The following is an 18,448-nucleotide window of genomic DNA, read 5'->3' as shown; positions in this document are numbered from 1 at the left end:
AGTGTGTACCAACTCAGCTGTCACTTTCACAATTCTCAGCCCTGGCCATTGCTACACGTTGTTCTTCTGGGAACAACTTCTGTGTAACATCCTCACCCCGTAACAACCTACCAGAAAGCAGAAGTGACAGAGGAAGTGTGCAAAGCCACAGCCTCATACGATGATGAGCCTTGCCTTTTGCCTCCACACCGGTTGGTATACTTTATCACACACATCTACATTATCATCATGATGGTTAACTGCCTGTGGTGATGATGATAGTGCTGATCTTTACAAATAGACTATGATAACTTGACTACAGAGCAGCCGTCTTGTTCTGGGGTCATTTCAAAGCGAGATAGAGGAGAGCACAGAGATGACTAAACCACCAGATCTGGGCACACGCTGCACATTCTCTACATGTTTTCCCAGTTGTGTTGGTCACCACATCCATTAAAGTACAGTTGTCCGTCCGTCCGTTCCTCTCTCTCTCTTTCTGTCTCTCCCTGTCTCTCTCTCTCTCACAAACACACACACACACTGCTCATATTTTCGGATAGGGACAAATACAAACACATTGACACATTGAACAAACAGTCGTCTGATGCATTGCACTATATTGTTTCGAGCTTGCACTAATTTTCAACAACCGTCCTTATAGGCTTTTATGGAAACAAAAGTAAACAAAGAAATACATAATCAATTGAAAGTCCCATAAAATCCCATATCAGTATTATATGCACAAATCCAATGTCATACATATTTACCCCTGAAATGTACAGCATCAACTGCACCAATGGAGACATTCAGTTGGTAGTGCATTGTTATACAACACTTATAAACACAAGCACGGAAATGTTTGTGTGAGTGTTTGCAAAAGGGATGGACACATTCCATAAGGTTATAAGGTTATTTGTCCGGATTGGGTTGACTGACCACTTTTGGGGTTTCCATGGTGACAGTGACACACGTTTGAACTTCTGAACTATCTGTCATACTGTCTATATCTCGTGTGTCACTTTCAGAGGTTGCCCCCATACATGCAACTGTTGTCATAGATGTACTTCAACATATTCTGTTTTAAAGGTCAACTGTCAGTTGTAAAATCCCAACTCTGGTGACCAACAGTCACAGCATAAAAAGCCTGATATAAATCATCCTGAACTCTTGACCTTGCACAGTGGGGTCAAAACAAAACTATTCTGACCTTTCAGATGACAAAGTCTCTCTCTCTCCCTCCTCTCTCTATTCTCTCCTTCTCCTTCTCTTACTCAATATGCGAATAAGGTCAGCAGCTCTACTGGACAGAGAAGAGGATGCGATTCAAAACAGAGGAGAGGAGAGGAGAGGAGAGGAGAGGAGAGGAGAGGAGAGGAGAATAGTTGCCTGACGACTCAAACTGAACTATTCCCCTGCTTTATTGTTCGCTACATATTTCAGTCTGAGACTGCCATTATCGAAATGGTCAAAATGAGGTGTGTTGTACAAAACAAAGCATTAAAAGTACAAATCTCGGAGCATCATAGCACCATTAGCTGCAAAAACTCGACATACCCAGTTGCGGCCTACTTTTTGGAAGCAAACCACTCGATTTCGTCCCTACGTTATACCGGCATGGAACACGTCACCCTCGCCTAAACAGTTGTTCTACTCCTCTAGCCAGCACCTCGCCTAAACAGGTGTTCTACTCCTCAAGCCAGCACCTCGCCTAAACAGGTGTTCTACTCCTCAAGCCAGCACCTCCCCTAAACAGGTGTTCTACTCCTCAAGCCAGCACCTCGCCTAAACAGGTGTTCTACTCCTCTAGCCAGCACCTCGCCTAAACAGGTGTTCTACTCCGCCGGCCAGCACCTCGCCTAAACAGGTGTTCTACTCCTCAAGCCAGCACCTCGCCTAAACAGGTGTTCTACTCCTCAAGCCAGCACCTCCCCTAAACAGGTGTTCTACTCGTCTTGCCAGCACCTCGCCTAAACAGGTGTTCTACTCCGCCGGCCAGCACCTCGCCTAAACAGGTGTTCTACTCCCCTAAACAGGTGTTCTACTCCTCTAGCCAGCACCTCGCCTAAACAGGTGTTCTACTCCCCTAAACAGGTGTTCTACTCGTCTTGCCAGCACCTCGCCTAAACAGGTGTTCTACTCCGCCGGCCAGCACCTCCCCTAAACAGGTGTTCTACTCCTCTAGCCAGCACCTCCCCATAACAGGTGTTCTACTCCTCAAGCCAGCACCTCGCCTAAACAGGTGTTCTACTCCTCAAGCCAGCACCTCCCCTAAACAGGTGTTCTACTCCTCAAGCCAGCACCTCGCCTAAACAGGTGTTCTACTCCGCCGGCCAGCACCTCGCCTAAACAGGTGTTCTACTCCGCCGGCCAGCACCTCGCCTAAACAGGTGTTCTACTCCTCAAGCCAGCACCTCCCCTAAACAGGTGTTCTACTCGTCTTGCCAGCACCTCGCCTAAACAGGTGTTCTACTCCTCAAGCCAGCACCTCCCCTAAACAGGTGTTCTACTCCTCTAGCCAGCACCTCGCCTAAACAGGTGTTCTACTCCTCAAGCCAGCACCTCGCCTAAACAGGTGTTCTACTCGTCTTGCCAGCACCTCGCCTAAACAGGTGTTCTACTCCCCTAAACAGGTGTTCTACTCCTCTAGCCAGCACCTCGCCTAAACAGGTGTTCTACTCCCCTAAACAGGTGTTCTACTCGTCTTGCCAGCACCTCGCCTAAACAGGTGTTCTACTCCGCCGGCCAGCACCTCCCCTAAACAGGTGTTCTACTCCTCTAGCCAGCACCTCCCCATAACAGGTGTTCTACTCCTCTCGCCAGCACCTCCCCTAAACAGGTGTTCTACTCCTCTAGCCAGCACCTCCCCTAAACAGGTGTTCTATTCCTTTAGCCAGCACCTCCCCTAAACAGGTGTTCTACTCCTTTAGCCAGCACCTCTCCTAAACAGGTGTTCTACTCCTTTAGCCAGCACCTCGCCTAAACAGGTGTTCTACTCCCCTAGCCAGCACCTCTCCTAAACAGGTGTTCTACTCCTTTAGCCAGCACCTCGCCTAAACAGGTGTTCTACTCTGCTAGCCAGCACCTCCCCTAAACAGGTGTTCTACTCCTCTAGCCAGCACCTCCCCTAAACAGGTGTTCTACTCCTCTAGCCAGCACCTCCCCTAAACAGGTGTTCTACTCCTCTAGCCAGCACCTCCCCTAAACAGGTGTTCTACTCCTCTAGCCAGCACCTCCCCTAAACAGGTGTCTGTTTCTTTTGCCTCCAGTACAAAACAAAGTCATCAGTCATTGGATCATCTTTAACCAATCAGAGTATCAAAGCCAATGATGACTTTTCAAACACTGCTTTACCACCTGTATTCTGGCTCTGGCCTAATCGATGGGTTCCTGGGACCAATCAGATAGTTTCTAGAACTCCTTGAGAAGGTACTCAGATCCAGACTCAATGAGGAAGTTATTTTACACTGGCCCGGGTTGAAAAGGCCCATCATGTCATAGGGCCAAAGTGATGGAGGAGAGCCCTTCTCAAATCAAACAGTTATTTGTGCCATTCTGTCAACAAGGCAGCATATTGCATTGTCCAGGAACATACATCTCTTTTCCACAAAATAAATGTTTGAGTTTTCTAATTAGTTTTCATTGGGAAGGCAGATAAAGTGCATATATATATATATATATATATATATATATATATATATATATATATACGTTTATTTTTATTTTTAAAGCACTACACAAGTAAATGTGTATTATTATTATACTGTATCTGTAACCCAATTATGCCTAGTAGGTTAGGTCTACTGTCTAGCCTAGCCCTACTATGTTATATTTGTAAAACATTTTCATCATGTCTGTCTGTCTGTCTGTCTGTCTGTCTGTCTGTGCTATCACTTTTGCATAGGAAAACACTGAATCCTACTAATTACTACATGTGCTTAATTACATCACTTTTGTTTTGAGCTGACTTCGCAGGTTCCAAATCGAATGCAATCAACTTTCTGTCGTTGCAAAACACGCTTACACGGGCGCCCGGGCGAGATTAATCGAACCCCCTCAATGTGGAGAAAAAACTACGTCCATAGGCGTGGCGTGGCGTTCGGCCGGAGCAAGGAGTTTGGGCGGGTGGGCAGGCAAAGATAATATGAAAACTTTTAACCCAGAGCTCGAGCGCTTACCGCTGGACGAATCGTCACCGGGGGGGAGGAGTCCATCCTGCAGCAGCCTTAAAAGCCTAAAGCCTAATCACGGAGAAATGAAAACACACCCAAAAGATAGAAACGCGCTACGACTCAAAGTGAAGGTCACACACTTGTTTTTTTCCCTGCGAGGGACAACTAGAGGACTGGGGCTTTTCTTCCGTTATTTGGTCTTGGTTAACGGTCATTGTAGCTGTTGACACATAGCCTACCCACATAGACACAAACCTACAGCCAACTCGACGAATTTCACTCTCTATACGGGCATTCCCCCCCCCCCCGCATTTCAAAGGACGGTAAACAAACGAGACACAGCTGGAGAAAATGCCGTTATCAATTAACGGCGTACTCTGCACTCTGACGGTGCTGATTCTGTGGCAGGCGGAGGAGCTCGTTGAAGCCTGCAGCTGTGCCCCCGTGCACCCACAACAGGCGTTCTGTAACGCGGACGTAGGTGAGTATAGACCGGGAACGGCTACGCCCTCACGTGCACCTTGTTGTTTCTCTACTACAGCCTCTGTCAAGAGGTCTGGTCCTTCATGGCAGGTAGTAAGTAGTGTGCTTGACAGCTCTGTCGCGACACTGGTGGCAGCGGTGGGATAAGTCAGTTGGTCGCTTATGCAGTCTCTCAGGCTTAGGCCTATACGTATGATGGACGTGTCAGTTTGTACGTTCACATTGTAGTTTGTTCGTTCATACTGCAATTTGTTCACGTAGGTGATATGGTGCCATTTGGGACGCAAACAAAGTGTTCTTTACTTATGCATTTGCACACTGGCTGTTTCCTGTTTCACGATACAACAGGAAATGTGTAACTGAGGTGGTTGGTTCGCATGATGATTATTAACTTTGCCTGAGATCTGAAGGCTTGTCTCCACCTGACTATGCTGCAGCCATGTACAGTAAAATAGAGGACACACACACAGTCCCCTATGAGTTTCCAGTGCTTTGGGATCTGCTGTGGGGCTAGGAGTACAGTCTGGCTTGTGGACGTGGCACAGCAAATAGAAAATGAAGGAGAGGAAGCCATAAAGAGGGGGAGAGAGCAGGGGAAACTAGGATGGAATAAGCAAGGTAGTATATCTGCTAAATTCCCCCTGTGAACAAGTCTGTCACACCAGTTTCTCTCCTCTTTCTCTCTCTTCCTCTGAGGGGTGTAGCTGTGAGGAATGACAGGAATGTTTCTGGGGTTTTCCTGCTCTGCATTGACCTAATGTTGCAGGATCGTAACACAGACACACATCACTTCAAAGAGACTCAGGTGCAACACACGAGACTGTACAGTTACACATCACTGATGTATAGCCTTCTCTCAGTCACATACGAATGCGTCCATCTGGCAGCGTATGACATCTGGCTGTCAGTTCTGCGTACTCAAAAGGAAAAAGATATGAAAGTTAAGGACCTCTCACAAATGTACACGGTATCCATGAGAATGGGGACACACACAGAGTTGACTTACAGGGTGGGATCCTCTGACTTTGTCAACAGTATTCACTCCTCAGAAGTCATCTACTTCCTAGTCACTCTAACTAGTGACTATGCATACCTACAAGTACCTCTTGGTGTCGCAGTCCCACTAGGTTTAGGGCTCCTGAGTGGTGCAATGGTCTAAGGCACTACAGACCCTGGTTTGATTCCAGGCTGTATCACAACCGGCGGTGATTGGGAGTCCCATAGGGCGGTGCACAATTGGCCCAACGTTGTTAGGGTTTGGCCGGGGTAGGCCGTCATTGTAAATAAGAATTTGTTCTTAACTGACTTGCCTAGTTAAATAAAGGTTTAAATCAAATTAAAATGAGCTCCTCAACATCAGTTACTTTTCAGAGGCCAGGAATATGCTTAAGCTAAGTGCCCATCTATACTCTGAGGAAATGAGATGACTGTCTACTAAACCAATAGACAGAACAGAGTCTGTATCCTCTGTAGCCCACAGACTCTCACAGAGGAGTGACAATAACAGCTATATGATCAACATTTACCCTAGCGCGTCTACTCCAGGGGAGAACGACTGCCCCCCCATGAAGCCATGTAAGTTAAAAGTCAAACTGTACTGTAGGCATTGTTTGCAGAAGACCGGATCGGATATAGTGAGGAGGAGGGGGGGTGGTGGAAGGCAGGCCAATCTTCATGTAAATGCATATCTCGAAGATGGCGACATACCAATAGTTGCTTCTATTACACTAGATGTATGTCCTTGATCCAATTATTTTAAAATACCACACTGGATATAAGGATACTTTATAGTAGCTAATGGCAGCCTGCAGTACCCAGTCGGTCTTCGACTTGAGATGCTTAATGAGCAACACTGAGCTAGGCTGCAATGTCACTTCCTGGAGTAGTTCAAACTGCTCATGTTATGTCTACATAAATATCCCAAATGAGACATCTTAACTGACTTCCTGGGCTTCAAAGGCACTATTGAGTCTTCACATAGGAAGGAATGGAGTCACATGATCGCTGGCTTTGTCCATTCATTTAGTGTGGTGGATAACGAAGTGGAGGGTTAGAAGGAACTCAGGATGTGGTATGTGTTCATATGGGGGTTTTCATGGAAAAATGTGTGGTTCTGGTGATATGCATGTATACGTTTTCTGCATAGCTATGGTTGGCTTGAGGTGTGAACCTCCCTGTCCCCCTAAGAGATTCTGCGCTCATCGTGGATGATCATATGACCTAGTTAAGAAGTAGCAGGGGGGAATGAAGCCTATTTAGGAAAACATGATTCTGGAAAAGCCATTAAACAGGCAGCAGTCCCAAATCACTGTTTCCCTGAGCTGAGTGTGCTGTCTACCCTGTTCTATTCCCAGTGTTCTTAGTGCTCATTAGCTTCTGGGTCTGAATGAGGTCAGGAAGCAAGAGCGAAGAACTCCACAGAATGCAGGAGACGGGGCCAGCCAGGTTCTTATGCTGGTGCTCGGTGTGTTTGCATCACCCACCGTGAGCTCCCTCTATGAACTTGGGAAGTGGTTACATGTGCAGAAAAGCATGCGACCCGGACCAGGGGAGAGATGAGGGAGTCGGGACGTTAACTCTGCAGTGAACCCCTCCCATGTCTGCTTCTGTTTCACGCCAGAAAGGGAACCCGAGGGAACAGGGCCCTGTGGAGTGTGTGTACATTGTATTTTTTTCTTCTGTGATTTTTACGTTATTTTGTATTGCTCATATTTTCCCTTCCCATGACTAAAGCATGATGTCGTTTGTGAGGCTTTTAAAACACAGGAACTACAGCTTATACTTTATCCTACTAGGTCTGTCCTCTATCCTTCAGTGTCACTATGTTTTGCCTGCCTGCCTTGTGGTCTCACTGACCGAAACATCTCTCCCTATCCATATGTGCTAAAAAATCGTGATGTGATCTGGGGCATGAACATCTGGAATGTTACTGGCAGCCTGTTCACATCCTGAAACGGTCAAAACAACAAAGGCTGTTTTGACTCCGTGTATTGTGGGTTGTTGGTTTATTACTGTGCTGTAGGAACGCCAGGCTGTTCAGGCTGACTGGGCACCATCTGCAGGTGGTTAACTAGATGTGGTGGGTGAAGGAATTCAAACAGAAGCTTTGTTTTTGGGACTTGTGTGTGTTATGTTCTCTGATCCTGTCTCCCTGCAGTGATCCGAGCGAAGGTGGTGGGGGAGAAGGAGATAGATACTGGGAATGATATCTATGGTAACCCCATCACCAGGATGCAGTATGACATCAAACAGATCAAGGTGAGACTACATCCACGACCTCTAACCCCCTCTGACCTCTAACACGTCACCTGTGGTTGTGTAAGATATGAGACCTGTGTTCATCTAACCCTGACCTGTTGTTGAGTTGTAGATGTATAAGGGTCCTGACCAGGACATTGAGGAGATCTTCACTGCTCCGGTCTCCGCTGTGTGTGGCGTTACCTTCGATACCAGTGGCAAGAAGGAGTACCTGATCTCAGGTGAGGATAGTCTGTTGGACCTTACCACACACTGATGGCGTAGTTAATCTCCCTCCGCTCTGTGCTAAAAGTAGCCTGATCCCAGAGCTGTTTGTGCTGCCTTGCCAACTCCTTATAACACTATTAACTGTAAGAGTAGGCAAGACGACACAAACTGATCTGGGATCAGGCTGTGTCAGAAGGTGCCGAGTGAGCACAACTGGAGCAGACATGGGCTAGATGTAAAGCGAGACACAGAGGGACATTAGATCATGTGTGCTCTGGTTTCCCTACTTGTTCTTTTACACACACAGCCTAATTACAGGGAACACCAGGCCAGGGACTGCTGAGGCTAGTGTTTCCTCCTTTAGAATTCCCAATGTACCTCGTCATGGTGATAACCATTTTCTGTAAGACTAGCCTTTCAATGACTCATTCTTCTCCTCACCCTCACATCCTCTCCCTTTTCCAACTGCTGTCTGTCCCCATCTAAGGAAGGGGGAGGAAGAGAAAAGCATGTCTGATTTTGTGTTTCAGAACCACATTTCTTTTGCGTTTTTTAAAAAGAGGATCTCTTCCCTGCCTTTATATTTTATTCTGCAGGCAAGGTGGAGGCAGGTGGGAAGATGCATGTGACCCTGTGTGACTACATCACTCCCTGGGAGTCTATGAGCCCCACTCAGAAGAAGAGTCTGACTCAGCGCTATCAGATGGGCTGTGACTGCAAGGTATGGAGGTGGTGGGGAGCAGGATGGGGATTTGGAGGAGGTAGAGAAACATCTACTGTGACTTGTCTTAACCTGGTGTGTGTGTGTCTCTGTGTAGATTGTGCGCTGCCCCTCCCTGCCCTGTGCCATCTCTGCTCCAGAGGAGTGTCTGTGGACAGACCTGATGATGGAGAAGCAGGTGTACGGTCGCCAAGCCAACCACTATGCCTGCGTTAAGAGGGCCGACGGCTCCTGTTCCTGGTACCGCGGTAATGCTCCACCCAAGAAGGAGTTCCTGGACATCGAGGACCCCTAGTCACTTCCTTCCAGCTGCCCACTGCAAAGCCTGATTTTGTTTTTATTTTTAAAGATAAATGCATCTAAACAATTTGGTGAAATATTAGAAGAAAACAAGTTTTGTGTGAAAGGGCAAGATTAATATGATACACATAAAATATAAAGAGGCAAAGCTGATTGATTTGAGTGAGATCAGTGAAATTGTTTACTGGTTCAAAAACAACTCCTAGCTACTATCCCCTTCTGTCTGCAGATCTAAAGGGACCTGATGTATTCATAGTATGGTGATGGCTTTCACAGGAGGTTGGTGACACCATAATTGGGGAGGACTGGCTCGTTGTAATGGCTGGAACGGAATAAATGATACCATTCCATTGACTCCATTCCAGACATGAGCTGACCTCCCCTCTGCATCCTCCTGGGTAATCGATCCACATAGCTCTCTGAATGTTCATTTTGTCAAATTGCTTACACATACTTGGTTCCTTCAGGTCATCAAACAGAAGGTTTAGAGGCTAGGGGAAGGATCCAGACTGGCTCAGGGTGTTTGTAGCGATTTAGGGTCATGAGACTGACTTGTCGAGTGATTTTCACATCCCCCTGAGGCTGGCGTCAGGAGGACTGATTCTTTAAACTATGGGTGTCTCAAATGGCACCCTATTCCCTATAGAGTGCACTACTATTTTGTTTTTGACCAGCGCCCAGGTAGTGCACTCTCTAGGGAATAGGGTGCCATTTTGGACAGAGTCCTGAAAGAGAGGTGCACTTGATTTAATTCCTTTTGTGCACCTTCTGGGCAGAGAACTTACCTCTTGACCAACTGTATGGAATGGCTGCCCCCACCTGTTGGGTTGGTGTCTAAATCAAGTGTAATTCTTTGCCCCTAAACTCCTACCTCTCAAACTACCCAGGTATGAACAACCCCATATCTATTCAATGATGGCTAGACAATGTTTCATTTGGTTTGATTCAAGTCCTATTCCAAGTCGCCTTTTTGTTTTTTGTTTTCTCTCTCTAGTTAAATGCTATTTGATGTTGCTTCTCATGCCCATGTTATCACCAATCAGATTAATGGTGAGGCGGGACTTCCCAGATTATTGTAATTGACATTTGGAAAGAAAATAGTTTAGTTTTTATAAGTTGCGTTCATCAACTCTTAAGCATCCCAGTCAGAGACAGATCTGTGAATAACATTTTAAAACCTTCTAGAATGCGTGTCTCACCAGCCCAGTCTATGGTGTATGTGAGATGATGGTATCACATTTTACCCCTGCCATTCCCCACTCTCCATAACCCTCACCCCTATGCCACCCTCCCCTCGACAGTCCTTCTAGACTCAACACCCACATCTGTCTCCACCCACTACCCCTTCTCTCCCTTGATGGCTATACAGCAGTGGAGGCTGGTGGTAGGCGCTATAGGCTCATTGTAATGGCTGGACTGGAATTAATGGAACGGAGTTGAATGTGGCTTCCACGTGTTTGACTCCATTCCAGTCGTTACAATAAGCCTTTTCTCCTACAGCTGCTCCCACCAGCCTCCACTGCTGTATGGTACCTATGCGTAACTCCTCCCACAGCCTCCAATGAGGCATCTACTTTTGTGTTTTTATAATTATTACTGTCATTAGAACTCAATTTTATACTTTTTTTGAAGAGGAATTCCAGTAGAGGTAGAACAGTGTGATTCTCTGTAGTGTTCGTCATATAGTACCCCAGACAGGAAGATGTGTATCCCAAATGGCACCCTATTCCATTATAGTGCACTATATGGGTCTTGGTCAAAAGTAGCACACTGCATAGGAAATAGGGTACCTTACAGGACACGACCAGACAGCCGCGTTCCAGGCAGTCTTAACTGCAGTCCGTTGCGGTGTACAAATGTTCAGATCTTACATTGCGGCAGGTAGCCTAGTGGTTAGAGCGTTGGACTAGTAACCGAAGGGTTGCAAGATCAAATCCCCAATGCCTGGTGAAGTGTTTAACTTCTCAGGAAACCACGTCCAATAGGATATAGTGTCTTAGATGGACACAGACTCCTAACATCTCAAAATAATGCTATATATTCATTTGGATTTAAAGTATCAGAAGCATAATTGTACGAGTGGGCTGTTTTCCATTTTGTTTACATATAGATTTTCTCCCTATTGAGTCTCTTTAAAAAAAGAATAATGAAGTGGTGAATGTCTTTCGCTGGGAGCACGTGAGAGAATTTCACTCCTAGCCACCTACTTGCAAGGAAGGCACTTGCATAGATCTAAAGAAGCTTGGCTTGATATAAACAGACTTGTCTTTTAGACGTATCTTTTCAATGCCTTGGTAATACCATATTTCTTCTACCTTATCCAATGCTTTCTGATGTACACATTGTATGGAGGGGGGATAAAGGGGTTGAGTTTGAGTACATCCAGACTATGCATGTTTAATCCTTTGTGGACGTTCAGTTGCTGGACAAAAATATACGACAGTATTATCAAATAAAACCAAACTTTTTGAAATAACTTTCTCTGTGTCTGTGCTGCTGGTAGTATCAATCCTTGATTTTAAGTGTTGCACCAGTGGAGGCTGCTGAAGGGAGGATGGCTCATAATGTCTGGAAAGGAGTGAATGGCATCTGATGCCATTACCACAAGCCTGTCCTCCCTAATTAAGTTGCCACCAACCTCTTGTGGTTAAGGGTGAAGGGTGCTGACTAAATAAGAGAACAGCCTGCTTCCCAAATTGCACAGTGTACTTAGAAGTACTTTGCCTGTTGAATGAACTTTCAAGTACAAGGAGTGAAATTTGGACTGGAGTATGCTTGATGTTGAGCATAAAGGATACCACAGTTTAGATCTTAACATGGTTTTTGGGCTGACTATTATCCCTGCTGTGGTCAACAATGTGGCGTTCTGAAGATTACTGCTTATTGGCAATGCATCACAATGAAAATGCTAACATCGATTACAACCTATTAAAGACATTTCCTGCGCAGGAAATTGACTGACTCAATAGCTACAGTCTGGAAATGTTGAAAGTGATCAGTGTTTTTATCTGACAAAATAGTATGGAAATTTGAGACATTATGGGGTGGCATTGGTTAGAGCATTGGGCCAGTAACCGACAGGTTGCTAGATCGAATCCCTGGGCTGACAAGTTACACATCTGTTCTGCCTCTTAACAAGGGAGTTTAACCCACTGTTCCTAGGCTGTCATTGTAAATTTGTTCATCACTTACTTGCCTGGTTAATGTGAGGCAGCCTCCACTGCTGAAATAACTTGGTTTATTTGAAAGATAAGGCAGACCATGCCCATTTCAAGCTTAACTCAACCATAAACACCTACATTTAGCTTTGTTTATGAACCAGAAAATACATTTATTTCAGCTTGTTTAACAAAGTTATCTGGCTAAGTCATTGAACCTACCTTGTAGTATCCCCCCAGGTCCTAGCCTGGTTCAAATACTACCTCAAAGTTATTTTTGTTCAGAACACCTTTATTACAACCGCCAAATGCATATACATCAGTTGTACAACTTGAGCAGGTTATATAGGGCTCTGGTGTCCCAGGTCTAAATCAAAACCTAATTAGAGGGAAACAATAAAAAAATAAAAAAGAATGGTCACAGGCTTCAAGGTCCAGAGTTGAGTTGGGCATTACTACACTCCCTGGTTTGAATTCAGGCTGTGTCACATCTGGCTGGGATTGGGAGTCCCATAGGGCGGTGCACATTTGGCCCGGGGAAGGCTGTCATTGTAAATAATAATGTGTTCTTAACCGACTTGCCAAGTTAAATTACTTTTTAATATAGGGAATAGGGCTGCATCTGGGAAGCGGGCGTTTCAGTTTCTGTTGCTCTCTGTCAAGAAGACATTGTCCCCTGGTGGTACGTTTGTATTACCACAACTTCTACATCAGTAAGGATGTAACCTAACATAGCAGGCGTAAAAGAAACGCCTTAAACTAGGGCTGCGTCCAAAATCCACCTGGGAATTCGGACTTCTGAAAATGAGCTCCAACTGTCATCCAACTCGGAATTCAAGATCGTAAACTCCGGCATCTTTCTACAGCTCCTACTTCCCGACCTGAAGATCACTGAAGTCATGATTTGACCAGGTTTCCCCCCCAGTTCCCAGTTTACATTTACATTTACATTTAAGTCATTTAGCAGACGCTCTTATCCAGAGCGACTTTGTCTCGAAAGCGCCAGTGATCCCTGACTTATGGTGCTTTAGAGACAACTGGGAACTCGGAAATAACCGTGGTCAAATCATGACGTCGGTGATCTTCGGCTCGGAGCTGTGGAAAGATGCAAGAGTTTCCAACTTGGAATTCCGAGCAGGACGGACGTTCAAATCAATTTTTCCCAGTCGGAGCTCGTTTGTCTCCGAGTTCCCAGTTGTCTTGAACAAGGCAATACTGATCTTGATGAGAGAAGAAAAATGACGGGAGAGGTTCTCTTCTCCACTGCAACCAATACAGTAAATGTTACGGAGTTAAGTTGAGTGTCGGCTTGTTAACATCCAAAAACGGAAGTCGCGTCACAAGCTCTTTCCATTTCCCCTGAAAACTGGAACATCCAGTTGTTGAGGACTTGGCACAGGCTAATTCCATTAGAGAAGAATCACAGTGTATAATACCCATGTATATCCCAGTCTTTCAGTTCTTGACTGACTGCAGAGAGGGTGGAACTAGAATCCTGAAACAAAATGCACCAAGACAGTTTAGTCAATGAGAATTATACTTGTCAATAGAAATCTGGTGGCATCAATGACTTCTTCACCACTCAGCCAAACGTACATTGGCTAGGCTCGCTTCACTTCAGCGTATGTGAACACAAGCATTCTAGAACAATAAACTGTGGAACCATAGACTCAGAACACTGATGCATAGATCTTAGGGCAAAACCACAGAACCATCTATAGAACACCTGCATGATGGCTTTAGTAAACGTCCATTCCTGATATGGCATCACATTGTTTGGGCAATACACTACACTTCATTTGCACTGAGATATGTACACACACACACACAGTTGGTTATAGTGACTCTTGACCTCAGATTAAACTAACACAGGCTGCTTCTGAATGGGATCCAAATGAAGGCATGCGTGTGTGTGTTCAGAGGCCCTTGTTGAAGTAGACATTTTGTACACTGCCCATGGAGCTGAAAGAAAGTGAGAGGAAGACAGAGTGAGATCCAGACCACGTCTAATATGTTACTGTAGGTGTGATCTTGAGCACTATCCTATGTGATGGAAATGTTATACTTGTGCTTTTCTAATAACTAATTTCTGTGTTCACGCAAGTGACTTATTGAACAAATCCTCACTTATCAATATCTGCAATTTGGCAGTACGCCCAGACCTTGTTTTGAGAACGAAAGATATTTCAGTTTCAAGGTCTCACCTTAGAGAGAAGAAGCCTCGTGAGGTATTGGTCAGTCAATGAAGCAAACGTTAATGATTAATTCATGTTGAATAAGCTAAATCATGTAAATATGACTTGCCCTGCAGTATGTAAGAGAACTAAGAGGACTGCCCCGTTAGAGCTTCTGCCAGACGTTCATTATGGTTCATCAGGCTTGTTGGAACCCCTTCAGCGCGCTGACAATAAACAATGATTAATTTAAGATCGACTTCGAGTGTCCCTGTGTAAGAATTTCCACATCACCTACAACATGCCGTAGCTGATCGTGAAGATGAGATGCTAAAACAGCTACTACATCGTGGAGGGGCCCTACTGAACGCTGCCCAGTCGACAAGCTACTTACCATTGCTGAGAGAACAGGGACCAGGCTACCGGCACCATGAAGACCAGGCTTCAAAACAGACATGCAGTGTTAGGTGACTGTGCACAGTAAATCAGAGACAAGTACGTTTGCGTCCCAAATGGTAACCTATTCCCTACTACACGGCACACTACTTTTGGCTAGGGCCCCATAGGGCTCTAGTTAAAAGTAGTGCACTATATAGGGGACAGGGTGCCATTTGGCAAACCCTGAGAAATGTAGTACCAAACAACAATCTTCATGGTGAAAGCTCCTAAACAGTCCTACTTACAGCGCTCCCACCATTATCACTTGTTAAGGTCCGTGGACAAAGGTGATCCTCTGTTAACAGAAAGACAGGGCTGGGTAGCTCACCAAACAGCACCTCAATCTGCACTCTAAGCACGCTTAGTCAAGAACAATGTAACTGGATATTTAGTCAACAGAACTGTAACTCTGGATGTTTATTCGATAACATTGTAGCTAGTTAGCCTATGCATGTCTAGTAGCAGAATTTGGTGTTTTGATTAAAGGCCCACCTGCATAAACTTGTTATCCTCCAGTCTCTGCATGATGGGGAGAATGACTGGGAGAAGAGAGGGGGAAAGAAGAGAGGGAGCACAGGAGGAGAGAAATTAGATAAAGGAGTGGCAAGTGGAAAAAGGAGAGGAATGAGTCATTGTAGGGAGTAACAGGATCACGCTCCACTTTCCATTGTCTATGGAGCGAGGACTGATCTCAAATTCTACAGCCCTCCCTCTTAAACCTCTGACACTACTCATGCCCGGTGCTGCCATGGTAACCTGGGAAATGACCACCTGGGTGATGCCCTTCACAGCTGCTTTCTGTCGCGAGGAAGAGGAAAATGTTAATTTTTCTGCTCTTGTATAACAGTCAGAAATACGATATTTAGTAGAATATTTAATTATTCAGACATTACCTTGGAATGACCCAGTTTGTTTCCATTCTCCTCTGTTAGAGCGATGCCATTCAGGAGCTATCTGAGAGGAGAGAAGGAGATGGTCAACAACTCACTGTTGTCTTCATGGGGATGCTAATACACTAGGAGCACAGATGAACTCACCGTTGCCTCATCATTGGGATATTGACACAGTTAGCTGATGCCACCGCCGCGAATGGAACCCAGGGCGCCACCAGGGGAGGAGCTTTCTACAGGAAGGGGCAGAGACAAGACAGGAAGGGGAAATGGAACATGTAATCAATCAAACCAGTGTGTGTGTGTGTCTGTGCATCAAACTGTACCTTTGTGTAGAGGTTGAGTCCCACAGCAGTAGTTAGTGCAGTTCTAGTTGCAGTTAAATAGGCCACTCCTATCTGACTGAAGAGGGAGAGCAGAGATAGAGTGCAAGACATTTAAATGGCTCTTGATATTCTCCTTGTGCATTACATTACATTCAGCGTAGCTGTGTGTGTGTGTGGTCTGCATGGTCTTATTTGGAGGTGATGGGGGAAGCAGCGTTTCTGTTGGTGTAGTTGACTAGAACGTTAAACAACTGATTCACTCACTGCCAGAACACTACAGCAGGGACTGTCCGAGAGAGAGAGAAAGAGAGAGACAGAGACAGAGACAGAGAGAGAGACAGAGAGAGAGACAGAAAGGTTTGAAATACATGACTTGAAGTCATTGCACCAAACACACCTATCTTTGGTTCATCTATAGATTGATAGTATTGTCAGAAATATATATGTGTGTGTGTGTGTGTGTGTGTGTGTGTGTGTGTGTGTGTGTGTGTGTGTGTGTGTGTGTGTGTGTGTGTGTGTGTGTGTGTGTGTGTGTGTGTGTGTGTGTGTGTGTGTGTGTGCGTGTGTGTACGTACCTGTAGAACTATAGCTTACCGCCTGTTCTGGCCATCCCTCCGGGCACTTGGAAGGACATTCGACCAATCAGGTTCATGCAATCGCCGGTGTCTGGGTGAAAGGCGGAGTCATAGAGCTTCTTGGCGTAATGCAGCTGTTCCTCTGTGGGGGAAGGGAAGCTGCTCTAGAACAGGAGAACCACACATAACCCAGGTTCTCATCATAAGGAACAACAACTGTAGATATAACACTGCAGAGAAATTACTACTTCACAGTGGTATAATTAAACAATAAGGCACGTCGGGGGTTTGTGGTATATGGCCAATATACCACGGCTAAGAGCTGTTCTTAAGCACGACGCAATGCGGAGTGCCTGGATACAGCCCTTGGCCGTGGTATATGGCCATATACCACAAACCCCCGAGGTGCCTTATTGCTATTATAAACTGGTTACCATCGTGATTAGAGCAGTAAAAATACATGTTTTGTCATACCCGTGGTATACGGTCTGATATACCATGGCTGTCAGCCAAACAGCATTTAGTGCGCGAACCACCCAGTTTATAATAATAATTATATAATTTGGTGGGTGCTTAATTATATTTGTCCTATAACACACTTGTACAAGTGTGTATTTGAAATGTGTTTCTAGCATATCACAACTCCGAGACACATGCAGAGAGTTGGGGTCAGAGCCAGGGTCCACTATTTAACCAGCGTCCCTGGAGCAAATAGGGCCTTGCTCGAGGAATTCGAACCAGCGACCTTACGGTTATTGGCCCACCACTCTAACCTCGAGATATCTGTGTGTGTACTTCAGTGGTGTGTGTGTGTGTGTGTGCATTACCTGCAGCTCTCCACCAGTGCTTTAGACTCGTCCAGTCGTGGCAGTAGTACTGTCCTCCAGTCTGTGATGTTGACAAAGTGCTTCAGTCTGCCAATAAACGTGGACTGATCCCACCGCGGCGCATCTATGTCAAACCTGCTAACAGCCATCGTAACCCTCCGTCTCACCACCTAGGTCTAAAGTCACAAACAAGGTCTCCAAACCACCTCGGCTGTCCCAAACTGAGTTGAGTCTGCAGTCCCCGTTTAGCTCTTTGTTCCTGTACCAACATCAACGTGGTCCAATCAGGCCCTCCGCCTTTCCCTGGAAGAACAAAAAGACATGTCGATTCTTTTTCTTGTTTTCAGTTGTTAGAATAGCCCTCTTTAGTATAGGCCTAATTTAAAATAAAAATATATTTCACCTTTATTTAACCAGGTAAACTAGTTGAGAACAAGTTCTCATTTACAACTGCGACTGCTCAGATAGCTGATGTTTAAAGTTAGTGAGGGAAATGTAAGTCTCCAGCTTCAGCAATTTTTGCAATTCGTTCCAGTCATTAACAGCAGAGAACTGTAAGGAAAGGCAGCCAAAGGAGGTGTTGGCTTTGGGGATGACCAGTGAGATATACCTGCTGGAGCGCGTGCTACGTGAGGGTGTTGTTATCGTGATAAGGCGGAGCTTTACCTAGCATAGACTTATAGATGACCTGGAGCCAGTGGGTCTGGCGACGAATATGTAGCAAGGGCCAGCTGACTAAAGCGTAGGTCTAATCTTATTTTATCTAATCTTATCTAATCTTAATTTATGTTATTACAGCATCATATCATTCCCATTTTCCTTTGTAAAAACAATCTCCCATCCCAGAGTTCAGTGGGTAACCTACTTTCCAACCAATCAAACCTGCTCTGACCAGTTAGCCATAACCTTTGAACCCAACCCTGGGGCAGACCTCCCTGAGGTA

At 45.4% G+C, this 18,448-nt stretch overlaps 1 protein-coding gene and 1 pseudogene across 2 annotated transcripts; one reads left to right on the top strand and one right to left on the bottom strand.

The window, feature by feature from the left end:
* The first annotated feature begins 4,157 nt into the window (after nt 1–4,157).
* On the top strand, nt 4,158–11,593 carry LOC118402728 (metalloproteinase inhibitor 2-like). Its single transcript, XM_035800919.2, has 5 exons — nt 4,158–4,629; nt 7,789–7,889; nt 8,002–8,110; nt 8,693–8,817; nt 8,915–11,593. Exons 1-5 carry the CDS (start codon nt 4,500–4,502, stop codon nt 9,110–9,112), a joined length of 663 nt encoding a protein of 220 aa, XP_035656812.1. The 5' UTR covers nt 4,158–4,499; the 3' UTR covers nt 9,113–11,593.
* On the bottom strand, nt 11,423–17,769 carry LOC118402727 (sideroflexin-2-like; annotated as a pseudogene). The gene is made up of 12 exons (XR_008078170.1): nt 17,506–17,769; nt 17,040–17,043; nt 16,682–16,842; nt 16,296–16,397; nt 16,104–16,179; nt 15,925–16,010; nt 15,781–15,841; nt 15,619–15,685; nt 15,380–15,426; nt 15,133–15,182; nt 14,844–14,891; nt 11,423–14,237 (listed from the first exon to the last, which is right to left on the bottom strand). The product of XR_008078170.1 is annotated as a sideroflexin-2-like (transcript).
* Between the last annotated feature and the right edge of the window lie 679 nt (nt 17,770–18,448).

The sequence above is a fragment of the Oncorhynchus keta genome, chromosome 24, assembly GCF_023373465.1.
Source record: "Oncorhynchus keta strain PuntledgeMale-10-30-2019 chromosome 24, Oket_V2, whole genome shotgun sequence".
NCBI lineage: Eukaryota > Metazoa > Chordata > Actinopteri > Salmoniformes > Salmonidae > Oncorhynchus > Oncorhynchus keta.
Note: the sequence above shows the minus strand (reverse complement) of the source record. Positions and strands in the feature narration are given on the sequence as shown.

Bases quoted from the DNA above. Each gene is read 5' to 3' on its own strand.
- LOC118402728 (XM_035800919.2), top strand. From the start codon at position 4,500: ATGCCGTTATCAATTAACGGCGTACTCTGCACTCTGACGGTGCTGATT. The intron at 4,630-7,788 runs GTGAGTATAGAC...GTCTCCCTGCAG, and splicing joins GTTCTGTAACGCGGACGTAG to TGATCCGAGCGAAGGTGGTG. The intron at 8,111-8,692 runs GTGAGGATAGTC...TTTATTCTGCAG, and splicing joins GAAGGAGTACCTGATCTCAG to GCAAGGTGGAGGCAGGTGGG.